Source organism: Triturus cristatus, chromosome 2_2, assembly GCF_964204655.1.
Source record: "Triturus cristatus chromosome 2_2, aTriCri1.1, whole genome shotgun sequence".
NCBI lineage: Eukaryota > Metazoa > Chordata > Amphibia > Caudata > Salamandridae > Triturus > Triturus cristatus.
Window position 1 is genome coordinate 627,678,573 of NC_140582.1, and position 24,672 is coordinate 627,703,244.

At 45.7% G+C, this 24,672-nt stretch overlaps 1 protein-coding gene across 2 annotated transcripts in view; it reads right to left on the reverse strand.

Moving 5' to 3' along the window:
* NEK1 (NIMA related kinase 1) overlaps positions 1-24,672 on the reverse strand; it is a 1,277,786-nt gene that overhangs the window by 974,061 nt on the left and 279,053 nt on the right. For both annotated transcript variants that reach the window (XM_085641815.1, XM_085641814.1), the window contains exons 7-8: positions 24,366-24,420; positions 17,619-17,819 (exon numbers count right to left, since the gene is read on the reverse strand). In XM_085641815.1, coding sequence (XP_085497941.1) covers positions 17,619-17,819; positions 24,366-24,420 — 256 coding nt within the window. The remainder of the gene's footprint in view (positions 1-17,618; positions 17,820-24,365; positions 24,421-24,672) is intronic.

Here is a 24,672-nt window from a genome sequence, read left to right on the forward strand (position 1 = left end):
TGGGTCTAACAGTTGCTACCCTGGTGGCCAAAGGCAGAGCCTTTTCCTTCTCAAGTAAGATGGCCTCCACGTCTTTCACTCTCTCAACAAAGATGATTCCCATTTCACCTCTCTGGAGAATGGTTGTAGTTAAAAAAATCTTTAATTCACGGAACCATGCTACAAATTCTCCCTTTTTACTCAATCAATGTGTTGTCAATACCAAAATCCAAAATCTGGCAGTTGCAAAGTCTCGAAGTTTACTCAAAGGGAGAGGATAGTCAGCATGCATTTCTCACCAGTGTTTTGAGGGTCATCTTACAGCACCAACGTGTTTTCCACAAGTCCTCACAGCGCACACAACATAGGACCACCATAGCCTGGATCGTCTACTGAAGACGACCCACTGTGCAGATTAATTAGAGACTGACTACGTTCTGCGAACTGAATCATCTGAAGCAATAACTACATCCTTCTAAGTAGCAGTAAAAGACGTCATTCCAGATCTTCCTTTTGGACACGAGTTCCTCAACCTAAATCATTCTTCAAATAATATATTTTACAGCCTAGTAATAAAGGGGAGCACTGTGCGTCAATCATCAGTCGAATTACTGCTAAAAAGAATCCAGCTGTACCAATGCAGTGAGACGAGAAATGACCACCTCGTCAATGTATGCCAGATCACCAATGAAGGACAAGACAATCTTTGTGAGGCCCACAGAGGGGGGCCAGGAACTGTTCACAGAAGGACCCCACACTTCACACCACAGGAAATATCTTCATCCAGAAGCAGCTTCACTAAACAACGGCGGAACCTGCAAATGAGCACATAATGTCCTACTGGCCCTGGACCTGGGCAGGGCTGAGAGCTCCAGAGGAGGCTGTCCAGTCTACTGGAGAATGACTCCATGCACCTCAGTACGTCACTAGTGTAGTCACTAAAAACACAGGGCACATCCCTCTGCGGAAGCGCCTACTGTGTGATCTACCACTGAAGGTAATGTTCTGTCTTCATAGTAGCCCCAGAAACAGCTGACCTCCGCTGAATGAGCAGAGAAGAGAGACTGGCTGAGTACTCTGGACTGGCCTCTCAAGTAAGGTGAATTGTCGACCTCACTAGAATGTTCTTGGAAGGAGCAGGGAGTTGTGTGTGTTACTTAAGACTCCTCTTGGCCTGAAAAGCATGGACGTCACTTACAGCTCGCCTGGGGTAGCTGCTGCGACACCTGACTAGCCCCTTGTGACCCCTGGCACTGCCTTTGCGACCCCTGGCCCCAAAGGTGGCAAACAGTGCCAGGAACAGAGGGACAATTAATCCTTATAGACATTGGTTGGTTGGCGCGCCACTTTGTTTTGTGTCAATTCTTTATTGCACTAATATTGAATAATATTATATTATTCAATATTAATGTATTAAAAAATGAAGTAGAATTAGCTCGAATATGACCCTCCAAGGCAATGGGAGTAAATAAAAAATGCTTTTAAATATATGTTGTGTGTGTGCTTGTGGGTGAAAGTGTTTATGTGAGAGACTGTGTGTTTGTGTGAATGTGTGTATATGTGTAGGTGTGAGTGAAAGTAAAGGTCAAATCGTGTGTGACGTTGCTTGTGATGTCGTTTCTGATATGCCTGTCATTCTGGTGAGTTTATGTCCATGCTGAAAAGCTGCCTTTCTCTAGATGGGTTGCGCCTGCTGTCAGACATCCCTGAGGAGAAAGGAAGATCTTGACGCAGAAGTATTTCAGTGCTCTCTCGGTGGTTCCGTCGTTGAACTGGCCCTCGTGCCTCGAACACACAGAGAAGAAACAGTGGCATAACACAAAATGATAGCCCTTCTGCAGAATGTGATAACAACCCCTAGTCTCAGATAACTCCCAAATATTTATAAGCTCTGAGCTGAATAGGGTTCCCCTGAAGGGTAGAGGAAGGGCGCACCACAAGGATAACAGGAGCTGCAGTGGCCTGTGTTACACCTCAGAGAGGAAATATTCTTAACTCAGACAGTTAAGCAATATTTGCCCTGCCAGGGTGTTGTCTAAATCAAATGCTCCCGATTATTATTATTAAAAAAGGGCTATCTTTATCTTAAAAATGGACCCTGAACCTCGCCATATTCATTCTTTTTCTACAGTGCCTCAGTGTGTAAAAGCCTGCAAGACGAGACCAGGCCTGGTTGGCGCACATGCAGAGCTCACTATGCTTGTGAAGTCCCACCAGGAAACAGGGTATCCAATCTCGGACCGGGCATATACCTAGACCCCTGCACTCTCCTCTGTGCTAGGACTCCAACAGTGGATTGCGGTTGCGCGAGTTATATTTAGCTGAACTAACTATAACGGGGGAATTTCAATGGTTTTTTACGAGTGAAATGTCCAGCTAACTATAACATTTGTGAAACCTATGTTTTTTTCAGTGAATTTGCAAGGTTTTTTAAATGCTAATTCCTAACTATAACGTGTGTGAAACCTATGGTTTTTTAAGTGAATTTGCAAGGTTTTTTAAATGCTAATTTCTAACTATAACGTGTGTGAAACCTGTGTTTTTTTAGTGAATTTGTAAGGTTTTTTAAATGCTAATTTATGTATGTATTATTATATTTTTTATATATTTATTTTACAATAAACTACCTATGTACATAGTTATAGATTGACTGTATCCTGTAATATGGAATGGCTCGTTAAAAATGTGTTTTTTTTTTTTAAGGGTTTTTCACCGTGCGCGTCCCGCGATTTTTGAAAAAAAAAAAAGTTTTTTTCGTCCTTCGGGGACCCCCTGACAAAGGCTAGGGGGTCAGGAACTCTCTACCCTGCCACCTTTTCACGTTCTCCACCTTTCTTTTTCACTACCACACACAAAATGGCGTCCGATACTTCCTGATTTCGACCGATTCGAATGTTGACTGACATCTAACCACCAATCAGAATTACGCTCTCGCGCACGGCACCGTGCGCGCACAGTGCGCGCATATAGATATTTATGTACTTTTAACTGCAATTTTCTCAGGAACTACTGAACAGATTGACACCATATATGCAAAAGGCACATCCCTGACCTGAGGACTACCTCTTTGCCAAATTTCAAGTAATTCTGTTCAGCCGTTCGGGCTGTACCTTCAACTAAAGGTCCTATGGGAAAATGCATAGGGGAAAACGCGTTTTGGGATCCCCCTTTTTTCTCAGCCCCCGCTTGACGAATCACCCCGAGACTTTCAGGGTAGGAGCTGAGCGGAGCGCCCCATTAGTTTTGAAAATTTCCCGAAGATAAGTCAACCGGCGCCAAAGTTATTCAAAATAGAATTTTTAACTATAACTATCTACTGGCGACCGCCAGTAGATTTTTCTTAATATATATATATATATATATATATATATATATATATATATATATATATATATATATATATATATATATATATATATATATATATATATATATTGGCTGCTACATCGCTGTAAGAAGGAACAATAAACGAACTTTACCGCCAATTTGCTGTGGTCTACGCTCCTTTTTCTGCTCAAAGAGACGAGGAGAGTTATGAGGAGTTTGCTGATATATATATATATATATATCTCCTCCACGGCGGAGCCAAGCTGTTATATATAATTACCACCCTCTTTTCAGAAGAGCGGAGCGCACTCACGGGTGTTATCACAATGTTTCTTTTTCATTTTCAATCCAATATTACGGGCATATCATTGCTTCCAACCAACGTGTTTCGGTCTCTCCGAGACCTTGATCACCGGAGGGACAGGGACTACCATGCTGGTCGAATGTGCGCATACACTGGGCTTATAAGATATGTGGCATAGACATCACCCAATGGATCAGGCATATTCCTATTTTTCGGGCACCCGCCAGTGGTTGTCTAGACTGGATTATTTTTTTGCCCCAGCGGGTGAGTTAGGTATGGTGACGGGAATAGATTATTTCGCAAGAGGACTCTCGGATCATTCACCCTTGTGTTTAACAGTAGGCTTGAGGTGCCCGTAGTGAACACGGTGGGTGGAGATTAAACGCCTGGGAACTCCGAGACCCGCAAATAGCAAAGGAGCTGAGGGTATAATCGGAGCTGTATTTCCTAGAAAATAAAGGATCGGTACCTTCAGCAGTGGTTCTATGGGAGGCATTTAAGAGAGTACTAAGAGACCGAGTGCAAAATGGGATCGCACATAAAATTAATAAAGAAAGGCAGGATAAGGAGATGTTGGAAAATAAACTTCGGCAATTGTAGCGCGATATGGGGGAGGAAACCACCCAATCCATTATTCACCAGCACTAGCACGTCAGGAAGCGAAGTTGATCTATCTGGCTTCGAGACATCGCCTCTATGAAACAGGAGATAGGGCGGGAAGGCTGTTAGCATGGTCGGGTAGAAAAGAGACAGATGCTAGGTGGATACACACCATCCAGCGGGTAGGACAAAACCTCACCTCGGCAGGGGACATAGCTAATGTCTTTGCAGGATACTACGCCACCCTTTACAAAGTCAAGCAACAGGTGGGAGATGCCCAGATCCAAGAATACCTCGATGGGGTAGTCCTACCAGCCGTGTCCCCTGAGCACTGGGAAGAATTTGAGGGGGAGATAAAGCTAGAAGAGGTCACAGGGGCCATTTATAAACAAAATTCAGAAAGAGCCCGGGACCCAATGGTCTGCCTGCTGAATTCTTTAAGGCTTACTCCACACTCTTGGGACCACGCCTTCTTGAAATATTACGGGCGGCTCAAGAAGAGGGTACCTTGACTCCCGACTTGCAAAAGGAGACGGTAGTGGTAATCCATAAACCGGGTAGAACAGACAACAGACTGTGGAGCTGACCGGCCAATCTCTCTCCTAAATGTGGAGGTGAAGATTTTGGCATCCATTCTGGCGAATAGATGGACTGCAGTGGTTACCTCTCTTATACACAAAGATCAATCTGGATTTATGCAAGGTAGGGCGACGATATTTAACCTACGGAGACTAGCAAATTGGATGAGTACGGTCCAGGAAAGGCCGGAGACACACTTGCTGCTGTCATTGGACGCAGAAAATGCATTTGATGCTGTCCACTGGCCTTTCATGTGGCAGACATTACACAGGCTGGGGTTTGGCCCTAACTTCATTTCCTGGGTCAAGCTACTTTATAGGGCACCGAAGGCAAGGTTGCGGGTTAATGGGACGATGTCTGAGGAGTTTATAATAGAAAGGGGAACTAGACAAGGGTGCCCACTATCCCCGATACTTTTCACATTGACTTTGGAACCACTAGCGTGCATAATAAGATCACATCCAGCAGTACAGGGATTCACAGCACATGGGATCGAAGAACGCATATCACTGTATGCAGATGATGTCCTTCTATACGTCACTGACCCCTCGTCTATGATCGCAACCCTTTTCCAGACACTTGAAAAATATGGAGAACATGCGGGCTATAAGACCAATTGGAACAAATCAGTCCTATATCAGGTGAGCGGGCCCCACGAGACATATGCCCTCCCCAGGAAACTGGAAATATCTACGGACGGCTTTACGTATTTAGGGATGTATATATCCACAAACACCACGCAATGCCTCACCTGCAATATCTGTAGAGTGGTGGCAGATTTCCATGCGGATGAAGAAAGATGGAGACATCTACCCCTAACATAGTTGGACAAAGCGGCAATGTACAAGATGGTCACGCTCCCCAGCTTTTATATATTTTACACAACACGCACTACAAAATTCCGGAGGACGTATTCGGAGCAATAGATAGTGGGATTCGCACACTCCTGTTGGATGGGGGACAACCACGTATTGCGCTTCGTACACTGCAGCGCAATCAATATAACGGGGGCATAGCCCTCCCGGACATTAGAGCGTACTATCGAGCCACGCACCTTATAGTAATCAATGAGTTGGGACACCTACCAAGAACACATACCACATGTGCGTTGGAGCAGGGATAATTTGGGGCACGCTTCCATTTACACTATATATTTTTAGAGAGGGGAGTCAGAAGCCTGTTGCCGGCTACCCAGAGGGCATTGGAGGGGTGAAGGGCGGCATAGAGGCAAATGGGCTGAGATAAGAAAATAACGAGGCAGACCCCACTATGGGAAGGCATGCGTCTCCCGGAAATAGGGAAATTGAAAGGTTTCAAAGATTGGGATAAGATAAGAATTTCAACTGTTGGGGATCTAATATAAGAAGGCTCGCTGATCTCCTTTGAGGCCTTGCAGCAAGAATTCCAATCGGCTAGAATCGCGAGTACTATGTATGCAATGGAGAGATGTGCAATGCAAGGTGACTTTTTATGTGCCAAATGTTGTTTGATGTGTACAGTAATGAATAAACATTTTTAATTTTTTTGAAAAGAAAGTATATAAGACTGTTTGTTGCATCGTGCTGCCGTCCCACCAAGCCAAGCGTCAGTCCATTTATATGCACCTGTAACCTTTGTTTTTTTAGTGAATTTCTATATTTTGTTTTTCTTAAAAACATATATTAATAAAACTTACCCAACTATAATATTACTTTAAACATTAGATTTTTAACTGATTTTAATGTATTATTATTTTACATCAAAAAAGTATTTAGTATTTAAATATATTAAATTACATAACATTGTTTGAAAAACAAAATATTATATTTCTTTTTTTTGTTGATTTTGGGGGGGGATTCGCGAATATGTCGTGAACTGTCCCGATACGTACATTCGATTCCACTGGACATCTGTGGAGCAGGCGTGATTTTTTTTTTTTTTAAAAACCTTTATTCTTTTAAGTCAGGGACACAGCTATTCAGCCGACAACCCGGAGGTACGGCAGCTTTAGAAACACAACACAAGCGAGCGTCCACATGTCACTGATAGGAGAATCAAAAGGTTCTGTTTTAAATAAACACAAAGCCAAACCTAAACACAAGCAAGGCGATAAGTACTTAAAGCACAAAAAGGGTTCCCATCAGGGGGAGCGAGCCCCATTTCGTCCATCAGACACAGATCTATAGTAAGGGAAAGGAGGGGAAGGCAGAGACTCAAGAAGACAAACACATACCAGCAAAGAATACAAAGCCGGAAAGAATGCTAAGGGGAGAGCTGCTCCTCAGGCGGGTCCGGGTCTGGGGGCAGGCATATGCCCCCTCTGTACTGGTTCCATCGCCCCCATACAGTGTGCCATTTCCGGGGGCGCCCTCGAGCACAATACACTGTCTTCTCCCTAAACATGCTCCAATCCATGTTTTCCATCCACGCTGTCAATGTAGGAGGCCTAGTAGAGCCCCACAGGCGAGCGATGTCGCGCTTAGCTACCATGTTCCCTAGGGTCACCCACTGAGTCTGTGCCGCGTCGTGGTCAGTAGGACCCCAAACATTCAGGAGACAACACCGCGCCTCCGGCTGCATGACGATGCCCGTCACCTCCCCCATCACATCGTGGATTCGCTTCCAGAACTCCACGATCGCACCGCATTCCCAAATAATATGTAGGAAGGTGCCCACCATACCACAGCCTCTCTTACATAAGCCCTCCTCAGAGAAACCCATATGGACCAGCCTAGGCCCTGTCACGTAAACTCTATGGAGTATTTTAAGCTGCACCAGCCGCAGGCGCGCAGGGATCGCGACCTCTTTGGGAGAAGAAACTGCATACTGCCAATCCTCATCATCTAATTCGAGGCCATCCCTAGTCCATTGATCGCGCAACCCTAGAAGGAGATCTGCCCGAACATTAATTAGTTTCTTATAAATGAGAGAGATCGTACTCTCTGGCATATGGCCATCCAGGATCCGGTCCTCTAACGGGGAGGACTCAGGCACCTTCTCCCCCTCTACAAGGACTGACCGCAAGGCGTGACACACTTGAGCGTATCGGAAGAACTCCGTGCTCCCTAGCTCATATTCCTTCTGCAGCTCCTCGAATGACTTTACCCTACCCTTAACCAAAAGGTCTCCAACCCTGGATATACCGATCAGGTCCCATTTCTCAAACCCTTTTGTATGCCAAAGCTTTCCCAGAATATCGGAGTCAAACAACGGGGTGGCAAGGGTAAGCTTACCCTTCCAGCCCAGTGAATCTGTCGCCACCTTCCACACATGCACGGCCACCCTGGTGGGCCCCGTAAGGGTTAAGTCCAACGACTTCGAGTACAACGCTCTGTGGTAATTACCCCCACGCAGCAACCACCGGTCCATGGCGTAGCCGGGGCTCAGCGCCGGACCATAGACACCATGGTTAATCGCGCTCAACTGAGTGGCCCAATAATAACGTCGAATGTCTGGAAGCGCGATACCCCCGTCATACCACGGAAGCGTCAACTTAGCAATCGCTATGCGCGGTCGCCCTTCCCACAATAGCGCGCGCTGGAGGCTTTCGACCTCACGGAAATAACTGGCCGGGACCAAGTCAAGGGTATTCTGCAAAGCATAGAGGAAACGAGGAAGAGACATCATTTTAAACAGGGCGGCGCGGCCAAGGAGGGAAAGCGGCAACCGCCGCCAGCCCGCCACGTCCCGCCGCAAACGTGCCAAGGGAGGGAGCAAGTTTTTCTCGTATCGTAAAATGGGGTCGGTGGAAATATAGATCCCTAAATACAAAAACCCTGCCGGGCGATCTAGATCGAGCAGTTTCGCGGGACAGGCGGGACATCACCACACAGGACATACAAGTATGACTTTACCCAATTAATAACAAGACCAGAGTTCCTACCGAAAGAAGTCAAGACGTCACAAACCACTATGAGAGATTTCTTAGGCGAGGTGAGGTATAGCAGAATATCGTCGGTGTAAAGCGAAATACGGTCCTCGTGGTCAGGCGACCAACGAATCCCACGTATATCCGGGTGCCATCGTATCCACGCCGCCAGCGGTTCAAGAGCAAGGGCGAACAAAAACGGCGACAGGGGACAGCCCTGCCGGGTGCCTCTCCCGAGCTCGAACTGTGTCGACGCCCGCCCGTTCACCACGACGCTAGCAAGGGGCCCCTCATAAAGCAACCTCACCCAGCCTACAAAGCCAGGCCCGAAGCCGAACTTGGCTAGCACAGCCCACAGGTATGCCCACTCCACCGTATCGAAAGCCATCGTGGCATCGAGGGCCGCCACAATGGCCGGCTCTAGCATCGTGCCCGTCCTAGCAATCACTCCATGAAGGCGTCTAAGATTCAGTGCAGTGTTACGGTGCGGGATAAAGCCCGACTGGTCCGGGTGGATCAAATCTCCAAGCACCCGGACCAGGCGGTTAGCAAGGATCTTGGCAAGGATTTTCGGCTCGGCGTTGAGGAGTGATATCGGCCAATAGGAACCACACTTATCCCGGTGCTTACCGTCTTTATGTATTACCACAATCGTCGCCAGTCGTTGATCGAGCGGAAGAAACCCATTCACCCGCGCCTCCACGAACATGGCGCGCAGGTGAGGAGCCAACTTATCCGGACGAAGCTTATACAGCTCAATCGGCAAACCATTTGGGCCCGAGGCCTTACCCGAGCGCAACGCACGGATAGCACCCGCCACTTCGTCAACAGTTATATCTCCATCGAGGTCATCCCTATCTATGGCAGAAAGGCAGGGCAGAGCAATATCACGCAGAAGGTCGCACGAGTCCTCAGTCGGCCTATCCGAAACCGAGGTGTATACCGTACGAAAATAGTCCGAGAAACACTGGACTATACCGTCGGGGTCAGTGACAACCTCTCCCCCATCCATCGACAACTCCGGCACCACTCGATTAACACGCTCTTTTTTATCCAACCACGCCAACAGTTTCCCGGCCTTATCACCGACACCGTACAATCGACCCTGCTGCTCCCTATTGAGGGTCTTGGCAGCGTTCGTCACCAGATCCCTGTATTCCAATTGCTTCAAGCTCAAATTATGCAGTGTGGCCGCTGCAACCTCCTCCTCCAAGGCCACTTCTAAAGCCGCAATCTCGTCCTCAACTTGTGTCACCTCGGCGTCTCTCCGCCGCTTGGCGGCCACTACCAAGGAAAGGGCCTCCCCTCTCAATACGGTCTTAAAAGCTTCCCACAAGGACACCGCAGATTCAACTGAACCCTGATTTTCTTGAAAATAGTGATCAACTGCCTTCAGCAACGCACTGCGCAGCTTGGGGTCACGAAAGTACCAGGGGTTAATGGGAGCCACCCTGCCCCCCACTACCCGGCCAATATCCAGACGGGCCCACACCGGCGAGTGATCGGATATACCCTGTGCCATGTGCCTAGCCTCAGATACCAATGAGGCGTGCGCAGCCAGAGTGAGCAAGTAATCAATCCGAGAGAGACTACCGTGGGCCCCGGAGTGAAAGGTATATTGTCTCTGAGTGGGGTGCCGTAGCCTCCAACAGTCTACCAGGCCAAAAGTATCTATAAAGTCGGGAAGCCACTTCTGAGCCCCCCCGGTGTCCCTGGGCGGGTACCTATCGAGCAATCCAGATCCAACCGCATTGAAGTCTCCTCCCACCACCAGCATCCCTTCAGGGAGTTCCAACAAGGCCTTGCCCAGATCTGCAAACGTGGAGGCCTGCAGGGCAGGAGGGACATAAACAGAAACCAATACCAACGTTCTGCCCTCCCACCTCCCCGCCACAGCCACAAAGCGCCCCCTATCATCAGCGATGGTGGAGTCAACCTCAAATGGTAGGGAAGCTCTAACAAGTATGCCCGCACCCCTGGAGCCCGAGGGGAACCCCGAGTGTGCAATGAATTTATAACCCTTTCTATTAAGTGCATAACACGTATTCCCTATAAGGTGGGTCTCCTGCAAGAGGACCATGTAGGAAGGTGGATATCTGACTATGGTTACCCCCAACTTTTTGCCTAGTGTCTAGCTGGTTTTTCGACTTAGTTGGCCTGAGATCCTGCCATTCAGGGTCTCAGGCTGTCTGCTCTCTCTGTAAAATGGACTCCATGTACCCTAGGTACATACACAATTGGTAAGGATCACCTTATTGGACCCTGTACAGTGTACCCTAGGTACCCAGGGCATAGGTGTACCCTAGGCCTCCCAGGGGCTGCAGCATGTATTATGCCACCCCTGGTCTGGCCTTCCAATCAGACACAACTGGCTGATCACTCAGCTGGGGCAAGGTCGTGTAATCACCCCTTGCTTAGATATAGTATGCCTATATCTGCCCTTATATATAGACACATGTGTACCTATCAGTCACTCCTATGGCAGGCCTTAACAATCCTGGAGGCAGAGTGCTTGGTAACATGTGAGATGGTGCTCTAGCATGAGCTGAGCCTGTCTGCAGCTTTCGGAACCATGTCCTTATAGCTGTTCTATGATATAGCCTACCATATACTCTTAATGTGCCTTATAATCTTAAACGGTTATGGTAACTATGGTTTGGCTTTATCAAAACATGTCGTGTAAGGTGTCTAACACTTTGGAATAATACCCCCATACCATTTCTGGTGATGAGGATATTATTCCTCCCTTCTAGAGGGAGAGACATGTTAAAATCCTACTTTGCTGTTTATCTCTAACCAAAGCCTCAGCATCACAAAATGGATGCTGCTGCCACAGACACAAGTCTGACCTCCTGCTGCTGGGAGTGATCCCAGCCAGGGAGGCCTGGACAATAGGTTTCCTGCTTGGGGAGGTGCTAGCACCTCCCCAGACAGCCTTTAGTGTATTGGGGCAGGGTGGGCTGAAAAGAATGAGACATGCCTGGGGCACACAAGGTGTTCCTTGCATAGTCCAGTTCAAACCGGCGCTGGGGCACTCCAGCCCCAGCTCTGGCGCGAAACTGGACAAAGGGAAGTGGGTGTAACCACCCCCTCCCAGGTCCCACCCATAAGGCGTGACCTAGCAGGTATCCCAGCCCCCCAGATTAGTATAAGAGTGGGAGTTGGGCCTCAAGACTTTAGATTATCCTGAACCTGCAAAACTGAACAGAAACTCTGGACCTTCGACATTCGACGAAAGAAGAAGACTGAAGAATCTCCCTTGTAGCCAAGGAGTGGCTACCCTGTGCAAACAGGCACCATCAAGTGACTACCCTTTGCTTTGTGAAACGTTCGACGAGGAACCGATTGCAGAGCCCGACCAGAGCCTTGATTTCCAGACTTCTCCGACCCTCATCCACATCTGCAGCAGAGCTGAGATCCGTGGAGGCGACGAGCGACGTGGGACCGGCTACCTGGGAAAAGTGGCTAGTAACTTACAGCGCAGCTTCTGAGGTACCCTCGAAGTTGTGCACCGGGGATTGAGAAGCCCCAACCCCAAGCACCATCTGCACCGAAGACCAGCCCCCCACACTCCACGAGTCCTGCGTGGGGCCCTTCAGCATTTTCCTGCTTGCCGCGTCTGTCCGGTTGCTTGCCCGCTGGCTAGTGGCCTCTGTGACGACGCTCCCTGAAATCTTCTGCGCTGGTTTGGCTCCTCCAGACTGGCTCCCGCTTCTCTGCAAAGAAGAAGCACCCCAGACCTTCCTGGTCTGCACCAGAAGCAAGTCCCTTGTTCTTCGTGGGTTCCGCTTGCCAAGGCTTGGTGAGTCCTAGTCCAACTTCGACGCCGCCGACAGCAAGAGCCTTCGTGGGACAGCTCGCCTCCTGGTCCTGGTCGTCCTCGACGCTTCCTGGTCCTCCTGGCTGCAGCGACAAGCTTCACCTTCACCTGCAACTCTTCACGACATCGCCTGGTTCCTTCCTGGTTCCACGTGGTCACTGGCTAGTGACCTTGACTCTGTCCCCTCTGCTTGCAGGTTTCTTCTCTTCTTGATCCCAGGCTTGGGATCCACCGGACACTCTCTCCTGACTGCCTGTCAGCATCTTTCTTCAGGCATCCATAGGAGTCGACGACGAAAACGACGCATCTTCACCCCTATGCACCCGCAGCCTGTGGGCTAGGTAACTTGGGTACTCCGGTGCTCATCAGGATAGTGACTATCCTAGTGTCTAGTTTTCAAGTCTCAACTTCCTAGCTACTCCGGAAGTGTCCTAAATCTATCTATTTCTAAACTGTAACTTTGCTATTGACTTTTACGCATTACGCGTGAGTGTTTCCACTCTGCACACGAACCCCGTGGGCCTCCCACTTCCTAACTAACGCTAGTGTAGTGTAGCCCCAGCGATTCCCTAGGCCTAGGCCTATCCTATTTCCGTGACAGTGGTCCTTATACCACTTATTTAGTATATGGTTTGCGTGGCCCCTAGGGCCTAACTGTATTACTTACCTGTGTGACTTACTGTATGCATTAATAAGACTGTGTTGTACTTACCTCTAAACTCATAAAGAGTGCTGAGGGTTTGCTTAGAATAAATACACTTTATTTTATATATATATCTGTTGTGGTGTCCTTTCATTTGGTATTCAAGGGATTATATATGGTATCACAGCTGGCTTCACATGCCATTCAGAGTTTAGCCTAAGACTGCTCTTGTCCATGCTACCACTAGGATAGCTGGTCTATAAGGTTGACTTTACAACCAATCACCATAAGGGTATTTGGACTGATATAAGGTGTACACTATAACTAGTGACATCATACATCAGGCCAACTTCTCACAGACCACATCTGGCGAGGTCAGTTTCAAGAATTGTAGGACTATCCCCCGTTTAATACGATCCCCTAAGCCATTAACATTCCAGCTAATTATGTTTAAGCCCCTATCCCCCATCCCCAAACACAAAGAGACCTCCACCCCCCCCGGAGAACCACAATCGGACAATACTGACAACAATTACTACGCCTTGCAAGAAAAAAACCCCCAACAACAACCCCAACATCCCAAATCCCCCCCCTCCCTGCACCCCTGCGTCAGCTTGCAAAGCCCCCCCAACTTGCAGTGTGCCTGTCGCCCTATCAAAAACAAATCTACAAAAAGTACCCCAAGGGAGGAAAGAGCTCCTATCTTCCCCCCGCCGCCCTCCCATTACTGCAGTAGGGTGCTAGTCACTGTCTGGGGCTGAGTCAAAACAGTCCGACACCGGAGGTATCACTCCTGTCCATCGCAGGCGTGATTTTTAACAACAATTAAAAACAAATGTACAAGTTAAAATTAATGTTAAGCCCAGACGGGCTTCAGGGCCTCTTATAGTACTGAGACGGCCCTGGTTGAGATGGCGGAGGCTATTAGAGAGTGCCTAGATTCCGGCGGCAGAGCGGCCCTGGTTTTATTGGACCTCTCTGCCACGTTCGACATGGTACCACATCACCAACTCCTAGCCCACCTGTCCAATAGCGGAATCTCTGGCTTGGCGTGGGACTGGATCGAATCCTTCTTGGTGAATAGAACGCAGCAAGTGTGGCTGCCCCCATTCTCCTCTACACCGAGAAGCGTGACCACAGGCGTCCCCCAGGGCTCAACCCTGAGCCCCCTTCTGTTTAATGTTTATGTGACGCCGCTAATCTATCTGGCGGAAGGGCTGGGTGCTAAGATCATAGCGTACGCTGATGATACCCAGCTTCTCTTCACGTGGAAGAAAAACGATGTATTCCCTGATTTAGCTAAAAACTGTCTTGCTGAAGTTTTTATATGGTTAGCGCAGGCTCAACTCAAATGCAATGAGGATAAGTCAGAGGTACTCTTCTATGGGTCTTTCCCGCCGCATTTTAGGGATGACCTTTGGGCAGAGGGCTACCCCATGCCTAAGTCAATGGGGTGGCCAGTAAAAAAAAATGGGGGTCTGGTTCAGTGAGGACCTCAGATTCCTACCGCTGATTAAAAAATTGGCCGGAGTGTGCTTCAGCACACTGAAACTACTTAAGACATTTCTGCCACTGCTGCCTAAAGTTGCAAAAGAAATGGTGACCCGCGCTCTCATTCTCTCGCGTTTGTACTAGGCCAATGCCCTATACATTGGTCTCCCTGGCTACCAGCTAAAAAAGCTATAGACCATCCAGAATGCGGCTGCTAGAGCGCTACTGGTCATCTCTGGTAGGTCTAGCACTAAGCATCTCCTCCAGGATCTGCATTGGCTTCCGGTGGGTCAGCGCGTTCTGTTTAAGGCTCTCACTATTGTTCACGGTGCCTTATATTAATCGGGGCCCATGTATCTCAGGAGAAGTTTTGATTTCTATGTGCCTCACAGATATCTTCGCTCCACCGGGCAATGCCTTGTTGTTATTCCTCGTTACCACCTCGCCAGAACGGGAGGTAGCTCCCTCTCTGTCAAGGCAGCCAAGGCCTGGAATGCCCTGCCCTTTGAGCTTCGGAACATCCATACCTTAGGTTGTTTAAAAAGCAGCTAAAAACCTTGCTTTTTAACTAATCAACCTGTCTCGGTCTACGTCTCCCTGTCTCCTTTAAAATGGCTTTCGCGCCGGGACACTTCCGAGTATCTGTGCGCGCTATAAATGGCGGATAACATTTACTAAAATCACATAGAAGCTTATATTCATTAAGTAGTTTTAAGTTATAAGATTGTTTTAATACATATTTCCGGATTCGCTATCACGTAGCTACGTCACTGCAAATCCCATGTGACAGAGGAGAAATGGATTTCATTGGTTTAAATACCTCTCAATCATTTGTACAGGAAATTCCTGCAATATTTTTTGTTCTTTGGGTGTGGTGCTACTGTTTTTCAAAACAGCATCTGCAAGTAGTGAGGAGATAGGGCAGTGACAGACAGTTCTTCTGAAATGGAACCTGCGCCTAAAAAGAGTCAGTTAATTTGTAAATTGTAATGTATTTAAAAGTATAAAAAGTTAAAATCTATTATAATTTCTAAATTAAACTTAAATAAAATAATAACTATATAGTGAAACCATTAGAAAAATGTATCAATTAAATATTTAATTTACAATAAAAAAAATGCATGACATAGCAATTAAATTATCATTTAATTAACTTCCCAGAATGTTTCCATACGAACCCAATAACCCTCTACTAAAATATAAATTAGGAACACATTTGAAATATAAAAATCTAAATGAACAAATTAATCAAATTTAACAATTTGCATGATTATTAATCTATTAAATCTGTAATTAACAATACATAACATTAAATTAGTTTAATTATAATTTAATTAGCTTGACACTATTCTTCTCCAAACACAAATCGCTACTAAATTATAAAATACTAATCAAATTACACATTTAAGATTACAAACCATACATAAAAAAAATATACTAAATGCTAGCAGTTTAAATAGAAAATACTAATATATAATTGCACTACTGAAACAATAGTAATTGAAACAATTATATAAAAGTAAATGATATTAAATACAATTATATATATATATATATATATATATACATTTTAATTATATACCAAAAAGGAAATATTCTTACATTAAATATTCTGTTCAACGATATTTTAGTAGTCACAATATTTTTGACACCATATTCATTTATACAATATTTTGGTCACTCACTACAAAGCAGAGCTGGATAGGAAGGCCCGCCATAGAACCATGTAAGCCACTGAAAGAGAAGTTGCTAACTAATGGTAGTCAAGGAGTGGAGGAGGGTGATTCTCCATCTGAAACAGCTTTTGAACAATGAGGAGAAGTGCAACATGGAAGGCCAAGGAAAACGGTCAGACTTCAGGTTGACTTATGGATCAAAACTTTAAAATTACCCTCAGCCATTCTTCACAATGGCAGACAAAGATATGCGTCTTAAAACAACCTACGGGTTATAAATCAAGTTCTGAATAATCTGTTTCCAATATTCTATAAACCAATTAATTTCAAAATTTGAACAGAATCTGTTAATGGATCTTATTATTGCTAAAATTAGATCTTGTCTACTAATCACAGTGGATCTGTGTGTGACATCACTAGTGTCAGCTCTTTATATGGATAAATCCAACATATTTTATCACCTTGAAACTAAGGACCAGTTCACAAACCAAGGATCTGCTACTTGCGCATGACTGGTTTGTGAATAGGAATGCAATTTGCGTTGCCGGCTGTATATTAATAGATTGCATCACAAATTGGCCATTCGTAGGGGTTCACAAATTGACCTGCCTGACGAATACTAATTAGACAGTTCACAATTTGAGACCCACTGTGAATGGCTGTGAATGCAGAAATGGAGACCTGCAGAACACCGTGGTCCCTGCATTTGTGCACCCAAAGAGGAAACATTTTCTTTTAAAAGAAGCCCATCATCATCAAGGGAACAGATGGTGCTTAAAAAATATTTCCTATCAGAGAAAACCCTGGGATGACCAGACAGTAGCTCACTGCCTGCTCCCCCATCCAACCCCACTTCAGGCCACCCACTTTTCAAGTCAGTTACCACCTCCACTTGGGGTTGGTAACTGATTATTGGTTTGTAAACACAACTGCAGTCACAGCCCAATGATACATCCCTTTCCAAAATGCAAATAGTAGTGGATATCCCTTCCATGATGTCCCTATTTGTGAATTAGAAAGGGTCCCAACAGCCCTTTTACAAGTCACAAATATGTTTGTGCATTGTCAAAAGAAGGTAGGGACTCACAACCCCTCTTTGGCAAATCGCAAGGTTTGTGACCGCAAATAGGCTTGGTGCATCTTACCCAAGAGTTCTGTGACAGTTCCTTCTGCCCTTTGCAACCTATATGTACGTATGCCCATTTATTAATAGGTTACCGAAGGCCAGTTACATTTCCCTTTGCATTACATAACACAGCACTGCCTACAATGATTTACTGAACCACTTCAATAATAATGAAGACATTTCTATAAATTAATCACATAATCAAGGTTTTATCTTGTTTCCTTACCTGGGGTGTGAGGAATTTTTCTATGCGTTTAAGTACAAAAGGTTTCTCCAATATGGAGTTAACTGATGGACGATCCCTAGGATTTCTTTTAAACAACTGTGAAATCAAGTTCCGCAGATCATAGGAATAGTGCAGAGAAACTGGAGGAAAGGATCCACGGATGATCTTTAGTACCAAATTCTTCATGTTTCCAGCCTCAAACTGCAGTCAAAGAAAGATCAAATTTAAATAGGTTAGACGTTACACTGATAAAACATATCACATATGGGAAAGGAATGAGAGGGTGAAATTGCAGTGTTTAACATGGATAGTTTCTTGGTGGAAATCACAAGAAGGTATCTTCTATTGAGTACAATACTATTAAGTCATGGAGGGGTGTATTTCTTGCAGGGCCAACAGATATGACCAGATGTCGATTCTTCAAAGCTCATCTAACTCCAAGCTTTTGCCTTGCTGCCATTTGCCAGGAAAGAGAAACACTACTAAAGGGGTCATCCTCTGAGGCATCCTCTTCTCCTATACTCATGGGACTGAACGTTCCCCCACTCTACCGTGCAAGGGTAACTGAGGTGCAAGAAACACAGAAATATTTTATCCAATGGAAAGTTCAAGCATCAGACTCCTGATCTTAAAATTTTCCCCATGCCACAGGCTGGATCAGGAACCTTATGAGGAATTCCTTTGCATGCCAGTAGGTGGCATCAATCATGTCTGCATGGCGCCGTCGTCCGGGCTGGAAGTTGTTTGCGCAGTGACTTTACAGGTGCCACTCCAGTATACTGAGCTCAGTTCCTTCTTTTCTGCACGATGGACGCAGATCCAGACGAGCTCACTTCGATCATTTTATGCCTGGATTTTTTTGACGTTTTGTAGAAGATTAATGTGCCTTTTTTTCATCCTATTTTTCAGAAGATGTGAAAACCTCCTGGGTTCAAGTCTTGTGGATCAGTGCCTGAACCAAGCCCTGCACAGGTACTCCTGTGTCCAGGACCACTACTCGCCGCAATCATCCCACTCAAGTGGACCTAGCCTTCCTCTACCAGCACCCCCGAGAGCCTGGTGGTACAGGCCTCCAACTTTTCACTTGCCTCGTGGGAACCAGAGCTAGAGGTCGACCTAATCAGTCACCATCACCTCAACCACAACACAGAAGCCTCTTTAGTTTGCCCTTGTCCCCAAATGGGTAACCGGTTGGTGGCAGGATTTGGTAGCACCTTACCTAATGGTGGGAAATAACTTCAGACAAATGGAAGCTCCAAAATGTCCAGAGGTGCTATGCCTTCCCCTTCAACGAGACCACCACCACCCTTGCCACCATTCTCCAATCAGCTGACTGAGAACCACTTATCACTCTTGTAACCAGACGTATTGGCTCTTCTGCCCAAAGGAACCATTGAAAGGTTACCGGCATCAGAAGTAGGTTGTGGTTGCTATTCCCTCTACGTTCTGGTACTGAAAAAGGACAGAGGCCTCAGCCCCTACACCCTCTATACTTCTTCGTGAAGAAGGAAAAATTAAAGGTGCTCACCTTGGCTCAGGTCTTATCTGCCCTCGACCCTGCGTTGGGCTTGCGGGTTGCTTACTTCTATACTCCTGCCCTACCGTACCCACAAGAGTTATCTGTGGATCACGGTGCCAGTATTATGAGTTTGCTGTGCTCCCCTTTGGCCTTACCAGTGCCCCTAAGATGTTCATCAGGGGGATGGCAGTGGTTGGAGGCACAAGATTCACAAAGGAGGTCTAGGATGCAATACCGCACTTATTAATGTCTTGTGAATATTGCTGGCTTTTGGTGCAAAGATCAAAGGAAACAAGACCCCTTAGTTTCTTAAATTAGTGAAAGAAACTTTCACAACCAGCAACTGCATAAAGAATTTGATCCGCACACAATGAAAAATAAGGAAACAATTCCACCAAAATATCGTAATTTACATATTCCTTTATTATAATTTCTTTCTTCACAGTAGTCAACGCGTTTCGTCCTGATTGAGGACCTCTTCAGGGCTACAAAAATACAGACAACATACAGTATTAAAAATCTTTTTTTTCTTTTTTAAAATCAGCGTTTGTGTATAGACCGAGTCATTTGCACAATTTATATAACCAATCAATAAAATTTTATTTACATGATTACATAGTCATACCGCCAAGGCCATGTTCACACTAAGCACATTACTTTAACTCATATTTACAATATTAAATCATATTCCACCACAAGATGTGACAGTATGGGAAACTCTTGTACCATGAGTACTGTCAAACACTTACACCATAAACCTGTGCTTTTGCAATCTTATATTTACAAATAAGAATTTTTGTTTTATCATACATATTTACAAGCTGAGCAGAAAACATCCCAAGCCTGGGATTACATAAGCGAAAACTCGTGTAACTGTGCACAGTGGCATAGGGAGACCCTTGAATTTCCATATTCAGCTTGTCAAAACACTACACAATAAGTAAACCTCATATGAGTATTCACAGCAGCATAGAGAGACCAATGTAATCTCATAAAACCTATGGTACAACCACAAGAAAAGGACAATAACAATCAAGGTTAGTTACGTATCGTATCGAGGTAATGGGCTATACTGCAGACTTTCTGGGAAGAAATTTTGAGAAAAATTAAAGACACTGTGGGCTATCTGATAAAGTTTGACCCAGCAGTGATAATTCTTTGGTTGAAACTGTCTGAGGTGCAGGGGACGGCTGGAAATGAATGTAGGACCATGACAAATATTATACTAACAGCTGAACAGTTGGAAGATTAAAAAATGATCCGAACATCCTAGAGTGGGCTAGTAAATTGTGGTAGTTGTGGCCAATGGATAAATTAACTTGGGATCTTAATGACCGAGCCATCAAATTTGAAAAACAATGGAAGTTACTGCTACACCACTCAGCTGGTAGACATATAGGACTGAAATGCCCAACTGGACTAAGATCATTAAGAATGGTATGCTTATAACCTGGGAAGAATGAGCTGATTATTATTGCTAGGTAAGAGATGAAAGAAGTGATACTTACCTAAAGTTGGATATATGATGGATCTAAAGGGGATAAGGGATGTAGAAGTGGAGAGCGCCAAATGTAACTTGACTCGATCACCAAAGTTTATGTATTTATTAAGAATGGCGTTTTGTGGTTAATGCATTGTAAACTCAATAAAATACCTTAGAAGAAAAAACAATATGTAAGACAATGGTGACAGCTAGTCAATCATTACTAGAAGTGGCATTTCCTTTCTCCAAGTTTGAGAGTTTACAACCGTCAGCAGCTATTTTCCCAGGCACTACAACCTTCTTCCCTATACATTTTCAAATTATGTCTTTTTGGTCTATTTCATCCTAAACCAAGACTCCTCTCTTCTTACTTAGTATTTATTTTACCTCTTCCTTGACAAGAATGAGAAATGTCATAACTATAGCATGACTACTCGCCTTTTTTTTTTTTTTTTTTTTTTTGTAAAAACCTTTATTGACATTTCAACCAAAGACAAGTATGGGCCTACAACCCCCGGGGCCGGCCGCTAAGCAGTTGGATTAACAAAAAACAAATTTCAATCACAGGCAGCACCTCGGGGAGCAGAATCTCCATGCTAGTATACTCTCGGCCACTTAGCAGCCCAAGTAGGAAACCAGGATATAAAAGGTCTTCATTTTATAATAGAGAATGGAAGGATCAGGTGCCAAACAATTTCCCAGTAGCGAAAAATGGCGGGCAGAATAGTAAACGTCAACAATAAACAGCAATCTATCAAGTCAATGGCGCACAAACAGGAGGTTCAGGATGTGGAAGAATATCACGAGCCATTTGCGCCTGCAGTCCCCTGCCCTAAGACCCAGAAAGCACCACGGAAATTGAGGCACAAATGAAAAAGCAGCGATTGACAGCGAAGGAAACCTACCGTACTGACCCCAGAAAAGAAGACAAAGAAAGATAAGAGAAGAGGAAAGAGGCCATAGAAACAAAGTAAAAAGAAAAACTAAAAAAAAAAAAAAAGAAAAAAAAAAAACCCTCCCCCAGCCCCCCACCCTGCACCTCTGCAGATGACTACGGCCCCCCCCCCCCAGCAGTGTGCCTGTCGCCCCAGAACCAGACCCGAAATATAGAAGAAACAGAGAAAAAGGAGAAAGAAAAGAAACCCCACCTAACGGGGGAGTGGAGAGAGTACTAATAAACTGGAGGAGGGCCTTCAAACATGCCCCCGGCTTCTCCCTCCCGCACAATGTGTTCCTCCCCAAAGCAGACAGTAATCAACAAAAAATTTTCCCATGTCAAAGAAAAATGGGGAGCGTCATGCACCTATTACACTATTAGTCATGCCGTGAGAGCACGCAACCCCTGTGCCCGCCCGCCTAGTAGATGACACCCTCTGAGGGATCAGTCTTATCCTTGGCCTCTCTTTGCGAATCCACCGATGCATACCCATCGACCCAGTGCCATGTCCAATGTTACAAGGAAAGGGAGCGTCCAAAAAGGAACCAGAAGCGACACGCACATGTAGAGTGGACGTCTCTGAATACCAACACAGTCATCATCGTGGAGGATCATCTTTCCCAGTACTGCCCCAGGACATGCCCTGCACACAAGGTCCAGGATGTGGGAATCAGCCAGAGCAGGCGAACATTGCTTGATTATTGCCTGGGTCGCCGGAGGCTGCGCGTGAGACAAAGCCACCACCTTCTGCTCAACTCTAAGACCTCCGGAACAGACCCGACCAACAGCCAGCCGACCACACGTTGGCACATTGTCAGGAATTTCCAACTGTCCCCTATTCACAGGGGCGGCCACAACACTGTCCTCCTGTGTGAAGTAAAACGAGTCCCTGGTTACCTGGGGACAGGCAGATTGCAACTGCTCCGACGCTGACGCAATACCATCAAGCTTTCTCCCCAGTACCCAGGCGCCGTGGACCAGGGTGGAACGAAGGGCACCGAGAGCTTCGAGAAGGTCACCGTACCCCAGAACAGCTCCTCGCGCCCGCTGTGCTACGCTCCTCTTAGCCACACACTCCCAATCTTGCTGCGACCCAGTATACAGGATGGTAGAATCCATCCTATCAAGATGGCCGCAGGGTAGTTCCACCCCAGATTGGGACCGGGAACCAGGCACAAGCGCATCAAGTTCCATGGTACTGCAAACAGGGTTCCGGGGGCAGGCAAAATATGTATCCGGTGTATGGTCACAGATAACAGTTATCCTCACCCTGGACGAGCGCCCGCAAAAATCCGGGAGCAGCCAGCGAAAATCGGGACGAGTTACAGGCAGCGTCCGAGCAGCTCACCGGCGAGGGCTCAGGCAATTACCGAAGAATCTTGGGATTGTCACCTCGAGCATGCACTCGTTCCGCTACGCCCAGTGGTAGGAGTGTCCACGGCGGAATTCAGGCCAATATCCGCACCGCTCCGGTATTCCGACTCCACCCAGTCACCAATGGCCGCTGTTGTTGAACTGCCGCCCGGCCAGGTTGTCCACTCGAGGTCCCGGTTTCAGGGTTGCACAGGCCGCAAACTTCAGGTGAAGATTTCTCCGGCGGTACCGCCGCCAGAAACTTCAGAATCACGCGATCGGTTGCCGCTCTCAATCACCAACACGGGCGTGTAGTGCAGGCTAAGGATCTCATGCAGGATATCTGTGCGGGATGCGGAGGTTCACGGAGCCGGGAGCCTACGCTGCCGTCCCGATCGCCATCTTGGCTCCTCTACTCGCCCTTTCTTAAGCGTTTTGAATTTTCTGTGTTTCTGTACCTGCTCAAAAGTGGCAATGAACATGAATTTTGACCAAGCAGCTCATCTTAGTCTAAGACACATTGTTAAGTCCTAATTAGGTGACAGCGCAGTACAGATAACCTGCATCACCTGTGGCCAATACCCACACTTCTTGGCTTCCTGTCCTAGAAATAAGTAAAGAAGATGGAAGCACAGCTGTTTGAGAGACTTACCACCAAAAGACAAAAGAAAACAAGAAACCATGTAATTTGGGCAAGGTCAACACACTGCCAAGGACAGGCAACAGAGGAGAAAAGAGATCATGGAAAATGTGTGCAATCTATCTGAACAGGTGTACAGGGATGGTTAAGGTTTCACTGGGTTGTAACAAAGGCTAATGCAGAACTGGTAACTCCAATAAAGTAAAGTCTTCAGCGAGCTGACCAGTAACAATGACCTACTACCAATAAAGCATATTAATTAATTCAAATATTGCATATGGTTTAGGTTTTTAGATTTATCACTCACCTGTTGCATATTTATACTTTAGGGTTTTGGCTACTTTGTATAGTTTAAAATTAAATGAAGGATTATTTTATTTTCTCTCCATTAAATGTGTGCTATCCTTTTATGCATACATCAACTTCCAAACTTGGAGCGGATGGAATTGATGAGCATGATTTGTAACAACTGCTGAGATCAATGTAAGGATGGATCTGTGTAAAAGGAAGAGCTTCTCTCATCTGGCACTGTGAAAGGGGATCCAGGAGTGAACCATTTGGGAGTTGAGTCTGCAGAGGCAGTTGTTTCTGAACTTGTGTACCAAGTCTGAGGGCTATGCTTCATCTAACCAGCAAGATTGTACAAAACTACATTTATTTAGCAATGGATTTCAAGAGCAGCAAATTGAATAACATGCATTAATAATTTTAACTGTCCACACTTATGTGCATTTACGAAGCAATGATAGAATCATGAAATAAGTATTTTCATTTTTTATGTTGGGTCTTATAATTATTTGAAGGAGCATACTTACTGCATGTTTCAGTGTGCACATTTCATAAAGAACACAACCCAGAGCCCAAATGTCACTAGAAAGAAAAAGAAATCATTAAAGTCAAGTTACTGTAAAACATGGAAGAGAACATGGATCGTACAAGAATGATATAATTATTAGGCTAAAGATTATTTCCAGTTGTGCCAGTAGGAAGTGATGCAGCATAAACCCGGGTCTGTTTTAACATTTATGTATGCAACTGTATAAGTTACTTGTACAGAAGTTTAAAACATAGAGCATCAATGTTCATACAGCTTCAATCAGCAATAGGCCAGTTACAGTAGCA